This window comes from Tachyglossus aculeatus, chromosome 17, assembly GCF_015852505.1.
Source record: "Tachyglossus aculeatus isolate mTacAcu1 chromosome 17, mTacAcu1.pri, whole genome shotgun sequence".
In the NCBI taxonomy this organism is placed as follows: Eukaryota; Metazoa; Chordata; class Mammalia; order Monotremata; family Tachyglossidae; genus Tachyglossus; species Tachyglossus aculeatus.
The window spans coordinates 12745864-12769153 of record NC_052082.1 but is presented as its reverse complement, the minus strand read 5'-3'; the positions used below and the strand labels follow the sequence as shown (position 1 = coordinate 12769153).

Genomic DNA, 23290 nt, shown 5'->3' with positions numbered 1-23290 from the left:
AAATGGATGAAGGAATGAACAAACGATTGAATAAATGGATGAATGAATGAACGATTGAACGGATGGATGGATGAAGAAATGAACGACGATTGAATGGGTGAATGAACGATTGAATGGATGGATGAAGGAATGAATGAATAAATGGATGAAGGAATGAATGAACGATTGAATGAGTGGATGGGTGGATGAAGGAATGAATGAACAAATGGATGAAGGAATGAACGAACGATTGAATGAGTGGATGGATGGATGAAGAAATGAACGATGATTGAATGGGTGAATGAACGATTGAATGGATGGATGAAGAAATGAACGACGATTGAATGGGTGAATGAACGATTGAATGGATGGATGAAGGAATGAATGAATAAATGGATGAAGGAATGAACGAACGATTGAATGAGTGGATGGATGGATGAAGGAATGAATGAACAAATGGATGAAGGAATGAACGAACGATTGAATGAGTGGATGGATGGATGAAGAAATGAACGACGATTGAATGGGTGAATGAACGATTGAATGGATGGATGAAGAAATGAACGACGATTGAATGGGTGAATGAACGATTGAATGGATGGATGAAGGAATGAATGAATAAATGGATGAAGGAATGAATGAACGATTGAATGAGTGGATGGATGGATGAAGGAATGAATGAACAAATGGATGAAGGAATGAACGAACGATTGAATGAGTGGATGGATGGATGGATGAAGGAATGGATGAATAAATGGATGAAGGAATGAACGAACGATTGAACAAATGGATGAATGAATGAAGGAACAAACGGATGAATGAATGAACGGTTGAATGAGTGGATGGATGGACGAAGGAATGAATAAGGGGATGAAGGAATGAACGAACGATTGAACAAACGGATGAATGAATGAACGACTGAATGAGTGGATGGATGGATGAATGAACGAACGATTGAACAAACAGATGAATAATAATAATAATGATGGCATTTATTAAGCACTTACTATGTGCCAAGCACTGTTCTAAGCGCTGGGGAGGTTACAAGGCCATCAGGTTGTCCCACGGGGGGCTCCCAGTCTTCATCCCCATTTTCCAGATGAGGGAACCGAGGCCCAGAGAAGTGAAGTGACTTGCCCAAAGCCACGCAGCTGACAATGGGCGGAGCCGGGATTTGAACCCATGACCTCTGACTCCAAAGCCCGGGCTCTTCCCACTGAGCCACGTGAGTGACTGAACGACTGAATGAGTGGACGGATGGAGGAAGGAACGAACGAACGGATGGATGAATGAACGACTGAATGGATGGATGAATGAATGAATGAACAAACGGCTGAAGGAACGAACGAGCGAACGAAGGGCCGCGCTGAGGTCGGGGCGGGGCGCGCCCCCTGGCGGTCGTGCCGGGCGTCGTCCGGGGCCGGGTCCGCGGCCGCTTCCGGTCCCCCGGAACCTTGTGGCGGCGGCGGGAGGTTCCCGGGGGGGGCCGGAAAAAGGGGGGGACCACGGCTCGGATCGCCTCAGCTCGGCCGGAATGGCGGCGGCCGCCGCGCGGGGATGGAGGGCAGGTAAGGCCCCGACGGTGGGGGAGCCCACCGGAGACCCTTCGCTTCCCTCCACTCCTTCCTTTCCCTTCCCTTTCCCTCCCTTTCCCTTCCCTTTCCCTCCCTTTCCCTCCTTCCGGGCGGTCCTGGTCCGGGCCTTCCCGCCGGCAGGCGAGGCCAGAGGTCAAGGGTCACGGGCGCGCGGGGCCTTCTGGGTACGGCCCGCCCCAAGGCCTCCTCACGCTCGGCTTTCATCATCATCATCGTGGCAGTTATGGAGCGCTTACTGTGTGCCAAGCACTGCTCTAAGCGCTGGGGACGTTACAAGGTGATCAGGCGGTCCCTCGTGGGGCGCACAGTCCTCATCCCCATTTTACAGATGAGGGAACTGAGGCCCACAGAAGTGAAGTGACTTGCCCAAAGTCACACAGCTGACAGTTGATAATAATGATGGCATTTATGAAGCGCTTTCTATGTGCCAAGCACTGTTCTAAGCGCTGGGGAGGTTACAGGGTGATCAGGCTGTCCCTCGTGGGGCGCACAGTCCTCATCCCCATTTTACAGATGAGGGAACTGAGGCCCACAGAAGTGAAGTGACTTGCCCAAAGTCACACAGCTGACAGTTGATAATAATGATGGCATTTATGAAGCGCTTTCTATGTGCCAAGCACTGTTCTAAGCGCTGGGGAGGTTACAAGGTGATCAGGTTGCCCCACGGGGGGGCTCACGGTCTTCATCCCCATTTTACAGATGAGGGGACTGAGGCCCACAGAAGTTAAGTGACTTGCCCAAGGTCACACAGCTGATGATAATAAAAACGATGGTATTTTTTTTAGCACTTACTATGTGCCAAGCACTGTTCTAAGTGCTAGGGCGGATACCAGGTGATGATAGGTTGTCCCACGGGGGGCTTACAGGCTTCATCCCCATTTTACAGACGAGGGAACTGAGGCCCAGAGAAGTGAAGTGATTTGCCCGTGGTCATACAGCTGACAATAATAATGATGGCATTTATTTGCAATTACTGTGTGCCAAGCACTGCTCTAAGCGCTGGGGCGGTTACAAGGTGATCAGGCTGTCCCACGTGGGGCGCACAGTCCTCATCCCCATTTTACAGACGAGGGAACTGAGGCCCGCAGAAGTGAAGTGATTTGCCAGAGGTCACACAGCTGACAGTTAATAATAATGATGGCATTTATTTGCAATTACTGTGTGCCAAGCACTGCTCTAAGCGCTGGGGAGGTTACAAGGTGATCAGGTTGTCCCATGGCGGGGGACGCACAGTCCTCATCCCCATTTTACAGATGAGGGAACTGAGGCCCAGAGAAGTGAAGTGATTTGCCCGAGGTCACACAGCTGACAGTTAATAATAATGATGGCATTTATTTGCGCTTGTTATGTGCCAAGCACTGTTCTAAGCGCTGGGGAGGTTACAAGGTGATCAGGTTGTCCCATGGCGGGGGACGCACAGTCCTCATCCCCATTTTACAGATAAGGGAACTGAGGCCCAGAGAAGTGAAGTGATTTGCCCGAGGTCACACAGCTGACAGTTAATAATAATGATGGCATTTATTTGCGCTTGTTATGTGCCAAGCACTGCTCTAAGCGCTGGGGAGGTTACACGGTGATCAGCTTGGCCCATGGCGGGGGGCGCACAGTCTTCATCCCCATTTTACAGATGAGGGAACTGAGGCCCACAGAAGTGAAGTGACTGGCCCGAGGTCACACAGCTGACAGTTAATAATAATAATGACGGCATTTATGAAGCGCTTACTGTGTGCCAAGCGCTGTTCTAAGCGCTGGGGAGGTTGCACGGTGATCAGGCTGTCCCACGTGGGGCTCACAGTCCTCATCCCCATTTTACAGACGAGGGAACTGAGGCCCAGAGAAGTGAAGTGATTTGCCCGTGGTCATACAGCTGACAATAATAATGATGGCATTTATTTGCAATTACTGTGTGCCAAGCACTGCTCTAAGCGCTGGGGAGGTTACAAGGTGATCAGGCGGTCCCTCGTGGGGCGCACAGTCCTCATCCCCATTTTACAGGCGAGGGAACTGAGGCCCGCAGAAGTGAAGTGACTTGCCCAAAGTCACGCAGCTGACAGTTAATAATGATGATGGCATTTATGAAGCGCTTACTGTGTGCCAAGCACTGTTCTAAGCGCCGGGGAGGTTACAAGGCGACCAGGTTGTCCCACGTGGGGCTCACAGTCCTCATCCCCATTTTACAGATGAGGGAACTGAGGCCCACAGACGTGAAGTGACTTGCCCAAAGTCACACAGCTGACAGTTAATATAATAATGATGGCATTTATGAAGTGCTTACTCTGTGCCAAGCACTGCTCTAAGGGCCGGGGAGGTTACAAGGTGATCAGGCTGTCCCACTTGGGGCTCACAGTCCTCATCCCCATTTTACAGATGAGGGAACTGAGTCCCACAGAAGTGAAGTGACTGGCCCGAGGTCACACAGCAGTCAGTTAATAATGATAATAATGATGGCATTTATGAAGCGCTTACTGTGTGCCAAGCACTGCTCTAAGCGCCGGGGAGGTTACAAGGTGATCAGGCGGTCCCACGTGGGGCTCACAGTCCTCATCCCCATTTTACAGATGAGGGAACTGAGGCCCGCAGAAGTGAAGTGATTTGCCCGAGGTCACACAGCTGACAGTTAATAATAATGATGGCATTTATTTGCGCTTGTTATGTGCCAAGCACTGCTCTAAGCGCTGGGGAGGTTACACGGTGATCAGCTTGGCCCATGGCGGGGGGGCGCACAGTCTTCATCCCCATTTTACAGATGAGGGAACTGAGGCCCACAGAAGTGAAGTGACTGGCCCGAGGTCACACAGCAGACAGTTAATAATAATAATAATAATGACGGCATTTATGAAGCGCTTACTATGTGCCAAGCGCTGTTCTAAGCGTCGGGGAGGTTACAAGGTGTTCAGGCTGTCCCACGTGGGGCTCACAGTCCTCATCCCCATTTTACGGATGAGGTGAGTGAGGCCCAGAGAGGTGAGGTGACTTGCCCGAGGTTGCACAGATGACAGTTAATAATGATGATGGCATTTATTTGCGCTTACTATGTGCCAAGCACTGTTCTAAGCGCTGAGGCGGTGACAAGGTGATCAGGTTGCCCCACGGGGGGGCTCACAGTCTTAATCCCCATTTTACAGATGAGGGAACTGAGGCCCAGAGAAGTGAGGTGACTTGCCCAAAGTCACACAGCTGATGATGATAATAATAACGATGGTATTTGTTAAGCGCTTACTATGTGCCAAGCACTGTTCTGAGCGCTGGGGCGGATACAAGATGATCAGGTTGTCCCATGGGGGGGCTCACAGTCTTCATCCCCATTTTACAGATGAGGGAACTGGGGCCCAGAGAAGTGAGGTGACTTGCCCCAAATCACACAGCTGACAAGTGGCAGAGCCGGGATTAGAACGCAGTAATAATGTTGGCATTTGTTCAATCAATCAATCAATCAATCGTATTTATTGAGCGCTTACTATGTGCAGAGCACTGTACTAAGCGCTTGGGAAGTACAAATTGGCACTATGTGCCAAGCACTGCTCTAAGCGCTGGGGGGGATACAGGGTGATCAGGCTGTCCCACGGGGGGGCTCACAGTCTTCATTTTACATTTTAAAATTTTACATTTTACATTGTAAATGAATGATTTTACATGTAAAATCCCCATTTTACATATGAGGGAACTGAGGCTCAGAGAAGTTAAGTCACTTGCCCAAGGTCACACAGCTGACAAGTGGCAGAGCCGGGATGAGAACCCATGACCTCTGACTCTCCAGCCCGGGCTCTTAATAATAATAATGGTGGTATTTGTTAAGCGCTTACTATGTGCCAAGCACTGTTCTAAGCACTGAGGAGGTGACAAGGTGATCAGGTTGTCCCATGGGGGGGCTCACAGTCTTAGTCCCCATGTTACAGATGAGGGAACTGAGGCCCAGAGAAGTGAAGTGACTTGCCCAAAGTCGCACAGTCGGGATTTGAACCCTTGTCCTCTGACTCCAAAGCCTGTGCTCTTTCCACTGAGCCACACTGCTTCTCCAGGGGATGCGGATGAAGTCTGTGAGCCCCTCATGGGGCAACCTGATTATCTTGTATCTACCCCAGTGCTTAGAACAGTGCTTCGCCCGGAGTAAGCACTTAACAAATACCATTATTATTATAATTGTTATTATTATTATTACCCCAGAACTTAGAACAGTGCTTGGCACATAGTAAGCACTTAAAATACTATAATGCTAATAATAATAATTATTATTGTTATTATTTTCGCCTAGTGGATAGAGCCCGGGCTTGGGATTCAGAAGGTCCTGGGTTCTAATCCCGACACTAATTATCCCGACTAATATCTAATTAGTCTAATATCTAATTATCTAATTATCCCGACTCTAATAATCTAATTATTTATTTATTTAATTTATTTGTACATATCTATTCTATTTATTTTATTTTGTTAGTATGGTTTTGTTCTCTGTCTCCCCCTTTTAGACTGTGAGCCCACTGTTGGGTAGGGACTGTCTCTCTATGTTGCCAACTTTTACTTCCCAAGCGCTTAGTACAGTGCTCTGCACATAGTAAGCGCTCAATAAATACGATTGATGATGATGATGATGATGATGACTCCACCGTCTGTCTGCCGTGTCACCTTGGGCAAGTCACTTCACCTCTCTAGGCCCTACACATCTGGAAAATGGGGTTTAAGCCTGGGATCCCCACGTGGAACACGGATTGCATCTCCTTTGATTATCTTGCACCTGTGCCAGCGTTTAAAACAGTGCCTGGCACATAGTAAACACCTAACATATTATTATTATTCTATTTATTAAGCGCTCACTATGTGCCTGGCGCTGTACTAAGCACTGGGGTGGGTACAAGAGAAGCATTGAGTCGTACGTGGAACGTGGACTGTGTCCCGTCTGATTTTCTTGCATCTATGCCAGCATTCGGAAGGGTGCCTGGCACATAATAAGCTCCTAACATATCATTATGTGTTAGGGGTGGGTATCATTATAAGCAGCGTGGCTCAGTGGAAAGAGCCCGGGCTTCGGAGTCAGAGGTCATGGGTTCAAATCCCGCTCCGCCACGTGTCAGCTGTGTGACTTAGAACAGTGGTTCGCACAGAATAAGCACTTAACAAATGCCATTATTATTATAATTGTTATTATTATTATTACCCCAGAACTTAGAACAGTGCTTGGCACATAGTAAGTACTTAAAAATATTATAATGCTAATAATAATAATTATTATTGTTATTTTCGTCTAGTGGATAGAGCTCAGGCCTGGGATTCAGAAGGTCCTGGGTTCTAATCCCGACTCCGCCGTCTGTCTGCCGTGCCACCTTGGGCAAGTCACTTAACGTCTCTAGGCCTCAGTTCCCTCATCTGTAAAATGGGGATGAAGACTGGGAGCCCCTGTGGGCCAACCTGATCACCTTGTAACCTCCCTAGCGCTTAGTACAGTGCTTTGCACATAGTAAGTGCCTAATAAATGCCATTATTATTATATCCTGGGGTGGGTACAAGAGAAACAGAGTGTACCATGTGGGACAACCTTGTGTCTACCCCAGCGTTTAGAACAGTGCTAGGCATATAGTAAGCGCTTAACAAATACCATCATCATTATTACAAGCAAATCGAGTTGGACACAGGCCCCGCTCATATGGGGCTCTCAGTCTCACCCCACGTTTCACAGATGCGTTAACTGTGGCAAATGGAAGTGAACTGACTTGCCCGAGGTCACAAAGCAGACAAGTGGCGGAGGTGGGATTAGAACCCATGACCTTCCGATTCCCAGGCCCATACTCTATCCACTATCCCATGCTGCTTCTCTGGCAAACGCCAATTAAAAAGAAAAAAAAAGTGTGTGACCGTGAAACTGGGCACTTGCCTCTGAGGCACGGAGGCCTGCAATCCCAAAGCTCCCGCGTCAGTGGCGGAGGCTGTGGACTCATTCCCTAGTGCTCGGTGAGCGCCCACACAGCCAGCCAACTTTTCACTTTGTTGGGGCTTAGTTAGGAGGAGGGGAGAGGAGAGGTGGGAGAAGAAGGGAGAGGAGAGGTGGGAGAAGAGAGTGGGGTTAAGTGAGGAGAAGGCCAAGGGGTGGGGGGGGGAGATAAGTGGGAGAAGGGAGAGGAGGGGGGAAGAGGTGGGAGAAGGGAGAGGAGGGGGGAAGAAGTGGGAGAAGGGAGAGGAGGGGGGAAGAAGTGGGAGAAGGGAGAGGAGATGGGGGAAGAAGTGGGAGAAGGGAGAGGAGGGGGGAAGAAGTGGGAGAAGGGAGAGGAGATGGGGGAAGAAGTGGAAGAAGGGAGAGGAGATGGGAGAAGAAGTAGGAGAAGGGAGAGGAGATGGGGAAGAAGTAGGAGAAGGGAGAGGAGATTGGGGACGAAGTGGGAGAAGGAAGAGGAGATGGGGAAGAAGTGGGAGAAGGAAAAGGAGATGGAGAGAAGGGAGAGAAGAGGGGGAAGTAGGGGGAGAAGGGAGAGGAGAGGGGGAAGAAGTGGGAGAAGGGAGAGGAGAGGGGGAAGAAATGGAGAATGGAGAGCAGAGGGGGAAAAAGTGGGAAAAGGGAGAGGAGGGGGGAAGAGGGGGAAGAAGTGGGAGAAGGAAGAGGAGGGGGGAAGAAGTGGGAGAAGGGAGAGGAGATGGGGGAAGAAGTGGGTGAAGGAAGCGGGGGAAGAAGTGGGAGAAGGGAGATGAGATGGGAGAAGAAGTAGGAGAAGGGAGAGGAGATGGGGAAGAAGTAGGAGAAGGGAGAGGAGATTGGGGACGAAGTGGGAGAAGGGAGAGGAGATGGGAGAAGAAGTAGGAGAAGGGAGAGGAGATTGGGGACAAAGTGGGAGAAGGAAGAGGAGATGGGGAAGAAGTGGGAGAAGGAAAAGGAGATGGGGAGAAGGGAGAGAAGAGGGGGAAGAAGGGGGAGAAGGGAGAGGAGGGGGGAAGAAATGGAGAATGGAGAGCAGAGGGGGAAGAAGTGGGAAAAGGGAGAGGAGGGGGGAAGAGGGGGATGAAATGGAGAATGGAGAGAAGAGGGGGAAGAAGTGAGAGAAGGGAGAAGAGATGGGGAAGAAGTGGGAGAAGAGAGGAGATGGGGAAGAAGTGGGAGAAAGGAGAGGAGGGGGGCAGAAATGGGAGAAGGGAGAGGAGACGGGAAGAAGTGGGAGAAGGGAGAGGAGAGGGAAGAAGTAGGAGAAGGGAGAGGAGGGGGGGAGAAGGGAGAGGAGGGGGGTAGAAGTGGGAGAAGGGAGAGGAGGGGGGAAGAAGTGGGAAAAGGGAGAGGAGAGGGGGGAAGAAGTGGGAAAAGGGAGGAGATGGAGAAGTCGGGGGAGATGGGAGGAAAGATGGGACAAGAGGAGAGGAAAAGTGAAATGGTTTTTGGTCCAGTGAAAAGAGCGCTGGGCTGGGAATTGTGATACCTGATTGTGTCTGCTTGTGCCATGCCATCACAGGTGAAAGTTTATGACCAAAGAACCACTTAGGGCATTTAGGGCATTTCAAGAGAAGCAGCGTGGCTCAGTGGAAAGAGCCCGGGCTTTGGAGTCAGTGGTCGTGGGTTCAAATCCCGGCTCTGCCAATTGTCAGCTGTGTGACCTTGAGCAAATCACTTAACTTCTCTGGGCCTCAGTTACCTCATCTGTAAAATGGGGGTTGACTGTGAGCCCCCCGTGGGACAACCTGATCACCTTGTATCCCCCCAGTGCTTAGAACAGTGCTTTGCACATAGTAAGTGCTTAATAAATGCCATTATTATTATTATTATTATTATTATTATTATTTTGTGAGGTGGGAGGACCCAGGAGAGTGGGAATCTGAGGCAAAGGTGGAAACAGTGTCTTGCTGTGTAAATAGCAACAGCAGTCTCTGATTCACCTGCAAGTTATGACCAGTGGTCAGAGGCATCTCAATCAATCAATCAATCGTATTGAGCACTTACTGTGTGCAGAGCACTGTACTAAGCGCTTGGGAAGTACAAGTTGGCAACATATAGAGACAGTCCCTACCCAGCAGTGGGCTCACAGACTAGAAGGGGGAGACGGAGAACAAAACCAAACATACTAACAAAATAAAATAAATAGAATAGATATGTGCAAGTGAAATAAATAAATAAATAGAGCAACAAATAGGTACAAATACACAGGGCAGGGTCCCCATGCTCTCTCCCTGTTCGTAATCATATAAACATCTCCAAGATTTACTTATTGTTTCATATACCAGACCCAAATCTATTGACTATATATACCAATCAATCAGTTGTAGTTATTGAGCACTTATCATGGGCAAAGACCTGTACTAAGTGTCGGGAGAGTGCAACACAAAAATATAGCATGCACAGTCCCTGCCTGCAGCAAGCTTACAGTCTAGAGGACTATATCAATCAGTGGGATTGATCAATCGTCTATATGGCAAGTCATCATCATCATCAATCGTATTTATTGAGCGCTTGCTATGTGCAGAGCACTGTACTAAGCGCTTGGGAAGCACAAATTGGCAACATATAGAGACATTCCCTACCCAACAGTGGGCTCACAGTCTAAAAGGGAGAGACAGAGAATGAAACCAAACATACTAACAAAATAAAAAGAATAGATATGTACAAGTAAAATAAATAAATAAAGTCAAACTGCGCCCTGTAGTTTCATCTCTTTATTCCAAAATCTCAGTCCTCACTTGCTCTTCAAATCATTCCCTAGATTATCCGAACCCTCATCGCAAGCTTTTATTCCGTGGATTTAGTTCTGTGAAAAGTGTAGCCTGAAAATATAAGAAATATTAGGAAGCCTCTGGATAGTTGGCTGCAGCAGAGTTAAATTCTTAAATCGCAGGGCCCACTCGTATGAATGTTATATTGGCTCGGTGTGTCCTATAAAACAATTTAGGTGTATTTCCATATTCCATAAACGAGTACATACTCAGAGTCAGAAGGACTTAGGTTCTAATCCCAGCTCTGCCACTTGTCCATTGTGTGACCTTGGGGCAGTCACTTCACTCCTCTGTGCCTCAGTTACCTCATCTGTAAAATGGGGAGTAAGACTATGAGCCCCATGTGGAACACTGACTGTATCGAACCTGATAAGCTGGTGTCTACCTCAGCGCTTAGTACAAAATAGTAAGCGCTTAACAAATACCATAAAACATACTCTCTAGTTTTCTGACGTTGGCTTTTGAATAAGCTTAACCTATTCAGTTATCCATTATTCAAAAGTTCACGTCCCCAGATAATATCCATTTCCTTATGTGATTTTAACTGGTAGTGAAAAGAGCTCTAAGAAAGTTGATATAAATGCCTTTCTAGTGCACACCAAATACTTGTCAGGAAAATAACTCAGGTACGTTTTTGTAAGGTCAGATGCACGGTGTCCTAAGGTTTTTAGACTGTGAGCCCACTGTTGGGTAGGGACTGTCTCTCTATGTTGCCAACTTGTACTTCCCAAGCGCTTAGTCCAGTGCTCTGCACACAGTAAGCGCTCAATAAATACGATTGATTGATGGCAGCGGTTAATCGTCCTTGGATATTTCATGTTTTCTCTTCCAGTTTTGACGCAGTTCCAAAGCCACGTCTTTTCCAGGGTTACACATCAGCCCGGTATGGCTCCCCGGATCGTAAATATTAAGGCGCCGAACAGGCAGTATGCCGCCGCCGCTGCTGCCAAGTGAGTACGCTTCTCTTTCAGCAGAATGGTTCACAGTGGGTTCTCCCTAAAAATCTATGCTAGTTACTTCATTCAGAGAAGCAGCGTGGCTCAGTGGAAAGAGCACGGGCTCTGGAGTCAGAGGTCGTGGGTTCAAATCCCGGCTCCGCCAATTGTCAGCTGTGTGACTTTGGGCAAGTCACTTAACTTCTCTGTGCCTCAGTTACTTCATCTGTAAAATGGGGATTAAGACTGTGAGCCCCCTGTGGGACAACCTCATCACCTTGTAACCTCCCCAGCGCTTAGAATGGTGCTTTGTACATAGTAAGCGCTTAATAAATGCTGTCATTATTATTATTATTATTCATTCGTTCATTCATTCAGTCGTATTTATTGAGCGCTTACTGTGTGCAGAGCACTGGACTGAGCACTTGGGAAGTCCAAGTTGGCGACATATAGAGACAGTCCCTACCCAGCAGCGGGCTCACAGTCTAGAAGGGGGAGACAGACAAAAAAACAAAACATATTAACAAAATATGGGCCCTGAAGAAACCCGGATTTGAGGGCCTGGATGGAGCCCAGTGGCTGTGGACAAACTATGGATCTGTTCCACCCAAACCCTGAAATTGGAATGCACTAGCAACAGTTGGGCGTTGCCAGGCCTCCTGTTTTAAACAGATTCATTCATTCATTCATTCAGTCGTATTTATTGAGCGCTTACTGTGTGCAGAGCACTGGACTGAGCGCTTGGGAAGTACAAGTTGGCAACATCTAGAGACGGTCCCTACCCAACAGTGGGCTCACAGTCTAGAAGGGGGAGACAGACAAAAAAACAAAACATATTAACAAAATATGGGCCCTGAAGACACCCGGATTTGAGGGCCTGGCCGGAGCCTGGTGGCTGTGGACAAACTGTGGATCTGTTCCGCCCAAACCCTGAAATCGAAACAGATTCATTCATTCATTCAATCGTATTTATTGAGCGCTTACTGTGTGCAGAGCACTGGACCGAGCACTTGGGAAGTCCAAGTTGGCAACATCTAGAGACGGTCCCTACCCAACAGCGGGCTCACAGTCTAGAGGGGGGAGGCAGAGAACAAAAGAAAAAAGATATTAACAGAATAAAATAAATAGAATAAATATGTACATTTGTAAATATGTAAAGAGATGCATCACCGGCCATCACCAGAGCACTGGACTGAGCACTTGGGAAGTCCAAGTTGGCAACATCTAGAGACGGTCCCTACCCAACAGCGGGCTCACAGTCTAGAAGGGGGAGGCAGAGAACAAAAGAAAAAAGATATTAACAGAATAAAATAAATAGAATGAATATGTACATATGTAAATATGTAAAGAGATGCATCAGCGGCCATCACCAGAGCACTGGACCGAGCACTTGGGAAGTCCAAGTTGGCAACATCTAGAGACGGTCCTTGCCCAACAGCGGGCTCACAGTCTAGAAGGGGGAGACAGAGAACAAAAGAGAAAAGATATTAACAGAATAAAATAAATAGAATAAATCTGTACATATGTAAATATGTAAAGAGATGCATCACCGGCCTGCTGCTGCTGCCCCTTGGGACGGATAATCCAGCTCAGCAGTTGGGTTGACGGCAGCCGCGACGAAGACAGTCCTGCCCAGCGAGCTCTCGGACATCACCCTTTTTCTTCATTTGGCCTCCCTGTTCTGCTCAGCTGAGCTGCGGGGTGGGGGGAGATATTTAAACTCCAATTTTAGCGCCTGCCCCTCTCTTAGGGTCTTAGGCAAACGGGAACTTTAAAAATTCCGGAGCGTTGGTCGGCGGTATTCCTGGGCAGTGTTCCTCCTCCCCATTTGGGATCAGGCCCCCAGCCGGAGCCTGGGCCCTGTTTTTACGCCGGTGGGGTTTTGGCGGGGGCTTCCTTGGCTCTTATTTTTCCGTTCTTTAATTTATCCAGTCGTATTTATTGAGGGCTTGCTGTGAGCAGAGCACGGTACTGAGCAGCGTGGCTCAGTGGAAAGAGCCCGGGCTTGGGAGTCAGAGGTCATGGGTTCTACTACTATCAATCAATCAATCAATCAATCAATCGTATTTATTGAGCGCTTACTATGTGCAGAGCACTGTACTAAGCGCTTGGGAAGTACTACTACTCCAGAGTTGGTGTCTCTTTCATTCATTCGTTCAATTGTATTTATTGAGCGCTCACCGTGTGCAGAGCACTGGAGTAAGCGCTTGGGAAGTACAGATTGGCGACGTGTAGAGACGGTCCCTACCCAACAACGGGCTCACTTGTAACCTCCCCAGCGCTTAGAACAGTGCTTTGCACATAGTGGGCACTTAATAAATGTCATCGTTATTATTCAAGCGCTTAGTTCAGTGCTCTGCACACAGTAAGCGCTCAGTAAATACAATTGAATGAATGAATGAAAGAGAGACCAACTCTGGAGTAGTAGTAGTAGATCGCTGTACCTCAGTTGCCTCATCTGTAAAATGGGGATTAAGACGGTGAGCCCCCCGTGGGACAACCTGATCACCTTGTAACCTCCCCAGCGCTTAGAACAGTGCTCTGCACATAGTAAGCGCTTAGTAAATGCTATCATTATTATTAGTAGTAGTAGGGGGAGACATTCATTCATTCATTCAATTGTATTTATTGAGCACTTACTGTGTGCAGAGCACTGTACTAAGCGCTTGGGAAGTACAAGTTGGCAACATGTAGAGACAGTCCCTACCCAACAACGGACTAGTATGGGGAGACATTCATTCATTCATTCATTCAGTCGTATTTATTGAGCACTTACTGCGTGCAGAGCACTGGACTAAGCGCTTGGGAAGTACGAATTGGCAACACACTTCACTTCTCTGAGCCTCAGTTCCCTCATCTGTAAAATGGGGATTAAGACTGTGAGCCCCACGTGGGACAACCTGATCACCTTGTATCCCCACCCAGCTCTTAGAACAGTGCTTTGCACATAGTAAGCGCTTAACAAATGCCATCATTATTATTATTATTCTCTGAGCCTCAGTTCCCTCATCTGTAAAATGGGGATGAAGACTGTGAGCCCCACGTGGAACAACCTGATCACCTTGTATCCCCCCCAGCGCTTAGAACAGTGCTTTGCACATAGTAAGAGCTTAACAAATGCCATCATCATTATTATTATTCTCTGGGCCTCAGTTACCTCATCTGTAAAAAGGGGATGAAGACTGTGAGCCCCCGTGGAACAACCTGATCACCTTGTATCCCCCCCAGCGCTTAGAACAGTGCTTTGCACATAGTAAGTGCTTGACAAATGCCATCATTATTATCATTATCATTACTAAGCGCTTGGGAGAGTACGATATAACAATAAACAGACAGATTTCCTGCCCACAATGAGTTTACAGTCTAGAGGGGCAGTTAGACATGAATATAAATCAAATTACAGATGTGAAAGGTAGTTTTTTTATATTTTGCTTTAACACTTGCTTCATATTAAAATTCCCTAGCCCTGAGGCCATGTTCAGAAGAATAAATTACAGCTGTGAAAGGTTGAAATTTTTTTATACTCTGCCTTAACACTTGCATCAAATTAAAATTCCGTGACCCTGAGGCCATGTTCAGACGGGGGAACAGAGCGAATATCAGGCAGTAAATCAGCATTATCCAGAAGCTTAGTGGCTCACCCATTTTTTTCACAAGCCCCGAATCCCGCAGTTCCACAAGATTTACACAATCGCTTTGAAAGAGAATGGTAAAAGATCCGGACAGTCTGCTTCGGAAGCACGCCCGTGTGAAACTGGAAAATACATCTATCTGGTCAATCAATCGTATTTATTGAGCGCTTACTGTGTGCAGAGCACTGTACTAAGTGCTTGGGAAGTCCAAGTTGGGAACATATAGAGACGGTCCCTACCCAACAGTGGGCTCCCAGTCTAAAAGGGGGAGACAGAGAACAAAACCAAACATACTAACAAAATAAAATAAATAGAATAGATATGTACAAGTAAAATATCTGGTCATCATCCTTTATCACACCCCCCGGGGCCAATGACTGTGAGCTGGTTGTGGGCAGGGAATCATCATCATCAATCGTATTTATTGAGCGCTTACTATGTGCAGAGCACTGTACTAAGTGCTTGGGAAGTACAAATTGGCAACATATAGAGACAGTCCCTACCCAACAGTGGGCTCACAGTCTAAAAGGGGGAGACAGAACAAAACCAAACATACTAACAAAATAAAATAAATAGGATAGATATGTACAAGTAAAATAAATAAATAGAGCAATAAATATGTACAGACATATATACATATATACAGGGAATGTGTCTGTTGATTGCCGTAGTGTATTCTCCCAAGTGCTTAGTACAGTGCTTTGCACACAGTAAGTGCTCAAAAAAGATGATTGAATGAGTGAGTGAATGAAATAGGGCCAGGAAGCAGTGAGCGGCCATGGCAAGCATTCGTCCCGTGGCTGCATTTGTATAAATAAAAGCGATGCCCCCTCTATTTTCTGGTGGGGGCCCAAGGCAAGAAGACTTGTTTATCATCCACTTGGGAAGTGCAGACACAGGCAAGTGCCTCCACTCCCTTGCCCTGTCAATCAATCAATTATTATCAGTAGTATCATTATTATTTTTTTAAATGGTATTCCTAAAGCTCTTACTGTGGGCCAGGCACTGTAGAAAGCGCTGGAGTAGATTGGATACAGTGCAGATCCCACAGGAGGCTCACAGTATATATATATATATATGATGATGATGATGATGTCATTTGTTAAGCACTTACTATGTGCAAAGCACTGTTCTAAGCGCTGGGGGGGATACAAGGTGCTTCAGTTGTCCCACGTGGGGCTCACAGTCTTAACCCCCATCTTACAGATGAGGGACTGAGGCACAGAGAAGTGTGACTTGCCCAGCGTCACACAGCAGATAAGAGGAGGGGCTGGGATTAGAACCCAAGTCCTCCTGACTCTCAGGCGCGTGCTCTTCCCGGTAGGCCAGGCGGCTTTTCGGTAAAAGGGAAGGAATTTCTCCGCCTGGTAACCACCGGCGGACCAGGTGTCTTTCCTCACCAACTCGCCCCTCTTGCCCTGATCCCCTGCCCTCCTTACGCTTTCTCAGCTTCTGTCCCTCAGTCGTTGCTTTTAAAATAGTTTATCCTGTTCTCATTGTCCCCCGGGGCCGGGGTCCCGTCTCTCCCCCTTGCCTATGCTCCCGGAGCTCGCTAGGTTTTAATTTAGAAACCTCGTAAGTGGTGTTCGATGTAACTTGAAACACCCCCAGTCAGGGACTGCCTGGGTTATTTTGGCAGGATTCATGAGTCCGATGTTGCTTTTCCCTTCCCCTTTCCCAGGGAAAAGGGGCAATTCGAACACAGCTCGGCGGCTTTGGAAACACCGGTTAGAACTGCGCAGATTCATCACTATCATCATCAATCGTATTTATTGAGCGCTTACTGTGTGCAGAGCACTGTACTAAGCGCTTGGGAAGGACAAGTTGGCAACATATAGAGACAGTCCCTACCCAACAGTGGGCTCACAGTCTAAAAGGGGGAGACAGAGAACAAAACCAAACATACTAACAAAATAAAATAAATAGAATAGATATGCGCAAATAAAATAAATAAATAAATAGAGTAACAAATATGTACAAATATATATATACATATATATTCATCCATTTGTCTCGCGTCTGCTAAAGAGTTTTAAGTTCTGCCTGGGGATTTCACTTTGTCCTTTTGGCCCGAGGGAGACTATCCGCAGTTGGCCGGCCGGCGGTTCAACCCCGGCATTTTTGGAAAGGAAATATAGAGACCGAGTTGGGACGTTTCGCATCAATGTTCATTTTGGACGTGGTAAATGAGTCTTTCCCGTTGACGGCCCGCCCCGTTCTGGTCTGGAACGTAAGCTGGGAATGGAGTTTCCGAGGCTTTATGGACGTGGGCCAAGAATCCGTAGTTGCCAAGACGGGCCGCTTCCATCCGCTGGGCCACCCGCTCGGAAATGCTGTGTTTTCCATCCAGTAAGGCACCTGCAGCTAATTAGGAAGGAATATTGTTGTGGCAGCCCCACTGTGTTGGGTACTTCTGTGGAATCGCGCATTAACTGGGAGGAGTTCTATTATTAGAATCAATAATGGTGTTTTGAGCGCCAGCATCATCATCGATCGTATTTATTGAGCGCTTACTATGTGCAGAGCGCTGTACTAAGCGCTTGGGAAGTCCAAATTGGCAACATAGAGAGACAGTCCCTACCCAACAGTGGGCTCACAGTCTGAAAGGGGGAGACAGAGAACAAGACCAAACCTGCTAACAAAATAAAATAAATAGAATAGCTATGTACAAGTAAAATAAATAAATAGAGTAATAAATATGCTGGCAGCAAGTTGGCAGCACATAGAAGCAGTCCCTACCCAACAGCGGGCTCGCAGTCTAGAAGGGGGAGAAAGACAACAAAGCAAAACACATTAACAAAATAAAATAAATAGAATCATTCATTCATTCATATTTATTGAGCGCTTACTGTGTGCAGAGCACTGGACTAAGTGCTTGGGACGTCCAAGTTGGCAACGTAGAGAGACGGTCCCTACCCAACAGCGGGCTCACAGTCTAGAAGGGGGAGACAGACAACAAAACAAAGCACATTAACAAAATAAATAGAATAAATATGCACAAGTAAAATAAATAAATAGAGTAGTAAATCTGTACAAACATATACATATATACAGGTGCTGTGGGGAAGGGAAGGAGGTAAGATGGGGGGGGATGGAGAGGGGCATGTAGCGTTTCGAGAACCAGGTACTGGATTGGATTTCAGAGGCGTCCGTTCTGAACAAGCTGAGAAGCAGCGTGGCTCAGGGGAAAGAGCCCGGGCTTTGGAGTCAGAGGTCATGGGTTCAAATCCCGGCTCCGCCAATTGTCAGCTGTGCGGGCAAAGTCACTTAATAATAATAATGATGGCATTTATTAAGCGCTTACTATGTGCAAAGCACCGTTCTAAGCGCTGGGGAGGTTACAAGGTGATCAGGTTGTCCCAGGGGGGTTCACAGTCTTAATCCCCATTTTACAGATGAGGTAACTGAGGCCCGGAGAAGTGAAGTGACTTGCCCAAAGTCACACAGCTGACAATTGGCAGAGCCGGGATTTGAACCCCTGACCTCTGACTCCAAAGCCCAGGCTCTTTCCACTTCTCTGTGCCTCAGTTCCCTCATCTGTAAAACGGGGATGAAGACTGTGAGCCCCGTGAGGGACAACCTGATGGCCTTGTAACCTCCCCAGCGCTTGGAACAGTGCTTTGCACATAGGAAGCGCTTAATAAATGCCATTATTATTAACAAGCTAGCCCAGAGTTCACTAGTGTTATCACCCAGGCCTTCATAGGAAGAAGAAAATGTCTCCAGAAGACCATTTCCCAGGCGGAAAGTTTTCTTAGACGCCTTTGAATCCATCGCCAAGCATTTGCAAGCTGCTCTTAGGTCTTTCACAGGTCCCTTTATTCTTTCTCCTTCCTCTCCTGGCTGTTGTCCCCATGGCCGGGGCGGCCCGTTTTATTTACTTGGTTTCCGGGGTGGCGTATGTTGGCTGAAAAATATTTCCAGAGGTAAGCTGGCAAAGGCAGGAGAGCTCTCCGATGAAGACGGCCCCAAGGGCATCTGGAAATTCAATTAGTAGGATTTGTGGAGCATCTGTTTGGGTGCAGACCATCACACTGAGCATGATTGATTGATTGATTGATTGATTGGGAGAATGCAGTAGAATCGGAAGGCAAGATCCCTGCCCTCAAAGGGTGTATCGTCTAGCTGTCACAGAAGGACAGCGCTTAGTACAGTGCTATGCACATAGTAAGCACTCCGTTCATTCAATCGTATTTATTGAGCGCTTACTGTGTGCAGAGCACTGGACTAAACGCTTGGGAAGTCCAAGTTGGCAACAAATAGAGACGGTCCCTACCCAACAGCGGGCTCACAGTCTAGAAGGGGGAGACGGACAACAAAACAAAACACATTAACAAACTAAAATAAATAGAATCATTCATTCATATTTATTGAGCGCTTACTGTGTGCAGAGCACTGGACTAAGCGCTTGGGAAGTCCAAGTTGGCAACGTAGAGAGACGGTCCCTACCCAACAGCGGGCTCACAGTCTAGAAGGGGGAGACAGACAACAAAACAAAACACATTAACAAAATAAAATTAATAGAATCATTCATTCATTCAGTCATATTTCTTGAGCGCTTACTGTGTGCAGAGCACTGGACTAAGAGCTTGGGAAGTCCAAGTTGGCAACGTATAGAGACGGTCCCTACCCATCAGCAGGTTTACAGTCTAGAAGGGGGAAACAGACAACAAAACAAAACACATTAACAAAATAAAATAAATAGAATAAATATGCACAAGTAAAATAAATAAATAGAGTAATAAATCTGTACATATATATACAGGTGCTGTGGGGAAGGGAAGGAGGTTAGGCGGTGGGGATGGGGAGGGGGAGGAGACGGTAAATATGGTTGATTGAAATTACGGGTAAGGTGAGTAATAGAATGTTTTAGATAGTTTATTTATAACTAGACTGAGCCCCCTCCTTCCTCTCCCCCCTCCATCCCCCCATCTTACCTCCTTCCCCTCCCCACAGCACCTGTACATATGTATATGTTTGTACATATTTATGACTCTATTTTATTTGTGCATATTTATTCTATTTATTTTATTTTGTTAATATGTTTTGTTGTCTGTCTCCCCCTTCTAGACTGTGAGCCCGCCGTTGGGTAGGGACCGTCTCTATATGTTGCCAACTTGGACTTCCCAAGCGCTTAGTCCAGTGCTCTGCGCACAGTAAGCGCTCAATAAATACGATTGAATGAATGAATGAATAATGTGCTTCAGAGTTTGTGGGAATTTTAGCTCCTTGGCGACAGGAATTACATCTACCAAACCTATTATATTGTAGCCTCCCAAGCAATCATTGATTAATTGACTAAGGGCTTGGGTGGTGCGGAGGAGGGGCTGAAGTGGAAGATGGAGGGTATAAGGTGTGAGCCCGCTGTTGGGTAGGGGCCGTCTCTATATGTTGCCAACTTGTACTTCCCAAGCGCTTAGTACAGTGCTCTGCACACAGTAAGCGCTCAATAAATACGATCGAATGAATGAATGAATAAGGTGGGAAGATGAGAGATTAATAGGGGAAGGTTGCCTGGAGGAGTTATCATCTCAAAAGGGCCTCGAAGATAAGGTGAGCTCTGGTCGATCAGATACAAAGGGGAAGGGAGTTCCCGTCAGGCAGTTGGGTAGGGGCCGTCTCTATATGTTGCCAACTTGTACATCCCAAGCGCTTAGTACAGTGCTCTGCACACAGTAAGCGCTCAGTAAATGCGATTGAATGAATGAATGAATGTTGGGTAGGGACCGTCTCTATATATTGCCAACTTGTACTTCCCAAGTGCTTAGTACAGTGCTCTGCACACAGTAAGCTCTCAGTAAATGCGATTGAACGAATGAATGAATGTTGGGTAGGGACCGTCTCTATATGTTGCCAACTTGTACTTCCCAAGCGCTTAGTACAATGTTCTGCACACAGTAAGCGCTCAGTAAATGCGATTGAATGAATGAATGAATGTTGGGTAGGGACCATCTCTACATACTGCCAACTTGTACTTCCCAAGCGCTTAGTACAGTGCTCTGCACACAGTAAGCCCTCAGTAAATGTGATTGAACGAATGAATGAATGTTGGGTAGGGACCGTCTCTATATGTTGCCAACTTGTACTTCCCAAGCGCTTAGTACAGTGTTCTGCACACAGTAAGCGCTCAGTAAATGAATGAATGAAAGTAGGGCAGGAGTAGGAGTCTAGCAGCAGGAGTGATGAGGACAAGACACAACGGGTAGGTTAGAGTGTTTGAAGATTGTGAGCTGGGATGTAGTGGGAGAAGAGCGGATAAGTAGATGGGAGAGAGATGATCTCTCCCCCCCATCTTACCTCCTTCCCTTCCCCACAGCCCTTGTATATATGTATATATGTTTGTACATATTTATTACTCTATTTATTTATTTATTTTACTTGTACATATCTATTCTATTTATTTTATTTTGTTAGTATGTTTGGTTTTGTTCTCCGTCTCCCCCTTTTAGACTGTGAGCCCACTGTTGGGTAGGGACTGTCTCTAGATGTTGCCAATTTGGACTTCCCAAGCGCTTAGTACAGTGCTCTGCACATAGTAAGCGCTCAATAAATACGAGTGATGATGATGATGATGATCGAGTGTTTTAAAGCCAGTGGTTAGGAGTTCCTGGAAAGTGTAGCCTAGCGGATAGGGCACCGCCCTGAGAGTCAGAAGGACCTCGGTTCTAAGCCCAGCTCCGCCGCTGGTCTGCTCTGGGACCTTGGGCAAGACACTTCACTTCTCTAGGCCTCAGTTACCTCATCTGTGAAACGGGGGTAGGACTATGAGCCCCATGTGGGACAGGGACTGCGTCCAGGCTGATTATCTTGTGTCCACCCCAGCGCTTATTATAGTGCCTGGTTAAGAGTAAGCTTAACAAATAACATAAAAGAAATTTTTGGACACCGGGAGCAGTTGAGGAGGACGTCCTGCACTTGAGTCGCTACAGATTCCGGTCCCTGGTCCCGAGTGCAACCTCGTCCCGTTCTAGTGTACATAAGACGGCTGCGGGTGGAGGGTCTCAATCAATCAATCAATCAATCGTATTTATTGAGCGCTTACTGTGTGCAGAGCACTGTACTAAGCGCTTGGGAAGTACAAGTTGGCAACATATAGAGACAGTCCCTACCCAACAGCGGGCTCACAGTCTAGAAGGGGGAGACGGACAACAAAACCAAACATACTAACAAAATAAAATAAATAGAATAGATATGAACAAGTAAAATAAATAAATGAATTAATAGAGTAATAAATATGTACAAACATCTATACAGGTGCTGTGGGGAAGGGAAGGAGGACCGAGGGGAAAAACGCATAGAGCTCAAGGCCGAAAACCGGGAGCCCCGCGATCTAATTCCTCCTCGCCTCTTTGACGGGCCGATTGCAGGCCTTTGATTTCGTTCCTGGCTTCCCACAGGTCAAAATCCAAGCGGAAGCCCCAGGAAAAGTCATCGGGTGGGCAAAAAGACGGACCCCCGAAGCAGAAGGCCTACCCTTTTATGGAGGGCGAGCCCGCCGATGACGTCTACCTGAAACGCTTGTACCCGAGGCCGATCTACGAGGCGGAGAAAGCCGTCCACCTGCTCAAGAAATTCCAAGTTCTGGATTTCACGTATCCCAAACAAATGGTCTATCTGGATCTGACCCTGGAAGTGACTCCAGGGAAGAAGAAGGTATGAGGAACGGTGGTTGTGGAAGGGAATGTTGTAGAGGGTTGGCGTTCAGAAGAAGCTAACGTTGAGACTTTCCTTTCAAACAAGAAGGAATAAATTCCTCATCCCCCCAAGAAAGTGGTTAACTTTCCACCTGTGATCAGTTTTATTAAGGCAAATTTTTTTTTCTTAAAAGAACGGCCTCTGTCTTTTCGCAGGCAGCTCGTTTTATCTTTCCCTTCCTGACTGTTGGGGACGACATTTTTTTTCAGGTCATCCTTGTCTGTTTAATGTAATCGAAGACAGTTGTCTGATTTTTCGGGTAACCAGCCCTAATTCTTCTAATTTTGCCCGTTTCACAATCGTTTTACAATTTGGTCTCAATGATCCAACCCATCCGCTGGCTCAGGTGAACCAACAGAGCTGAAAAAGGCGTTAATGGAAAATCAGTTAATCAAACTATCAATCCATGGCATTCATTGAGTGCTTACTTTGAGAAGCAGCGGCGCTTAGTGGTTAGGGCAACGGGCCAGGGCATCAGGAGGACCTGGGTTCTAATCCCGGCTCTGCTGCATGTCTGCTGTGTGACCTTGGGCAGGTCACTTCTCTGTGCCTCAGTTACCTCATCTGGAAAATGGGGATTAAGACTTTGAGCCCCACGTGGGACGACCTAATTGCCTCGTATCCCCCCCAGTGCTTAGAACAGTGCTTGGCACATAGCAAGCGCTTAACAAAAACCATCATTATTAATTATCATCTCTGGGCCTCAGTTCCCTCATCTGGAAAATGGGGATTAAGAGTGTGAGCCCCATATGGGACAGGGACTGTGTCCAACCTGATTAAC

The 23290-nt window shown here is 47.1% G+C and overlaps 1 protein-coding gene across 1 annotated transcript in view; it reads left to right on the top strand.

Annotated features, from left to right (window-relative positions):
- The first annotated feature begins 1502 nt into the window (after positions 1-1502).
- Positions 1503-23290, top strand: part of MRPL1 (mitochondrial ribosomal protein L1) — a 58714-nt gene continuing 36926 nt past the window's right edge. The window contains exons 1-3 of the mRNA XM_038759231.1: positions 1503-1547; positions 11080-11197; positions 22212-22467. Coding sequence (XP_038615159.1) covers positions 1514-1547; positions 11080-11197; positions 22212-22467 — 408 coding nt within the window. The 5' untranslated portion in view covers positions 1503-1513. The remainder of the gene's footprint in view (positions 1548-11079; positions 11198-22211; positions 22468-23290) is intronic.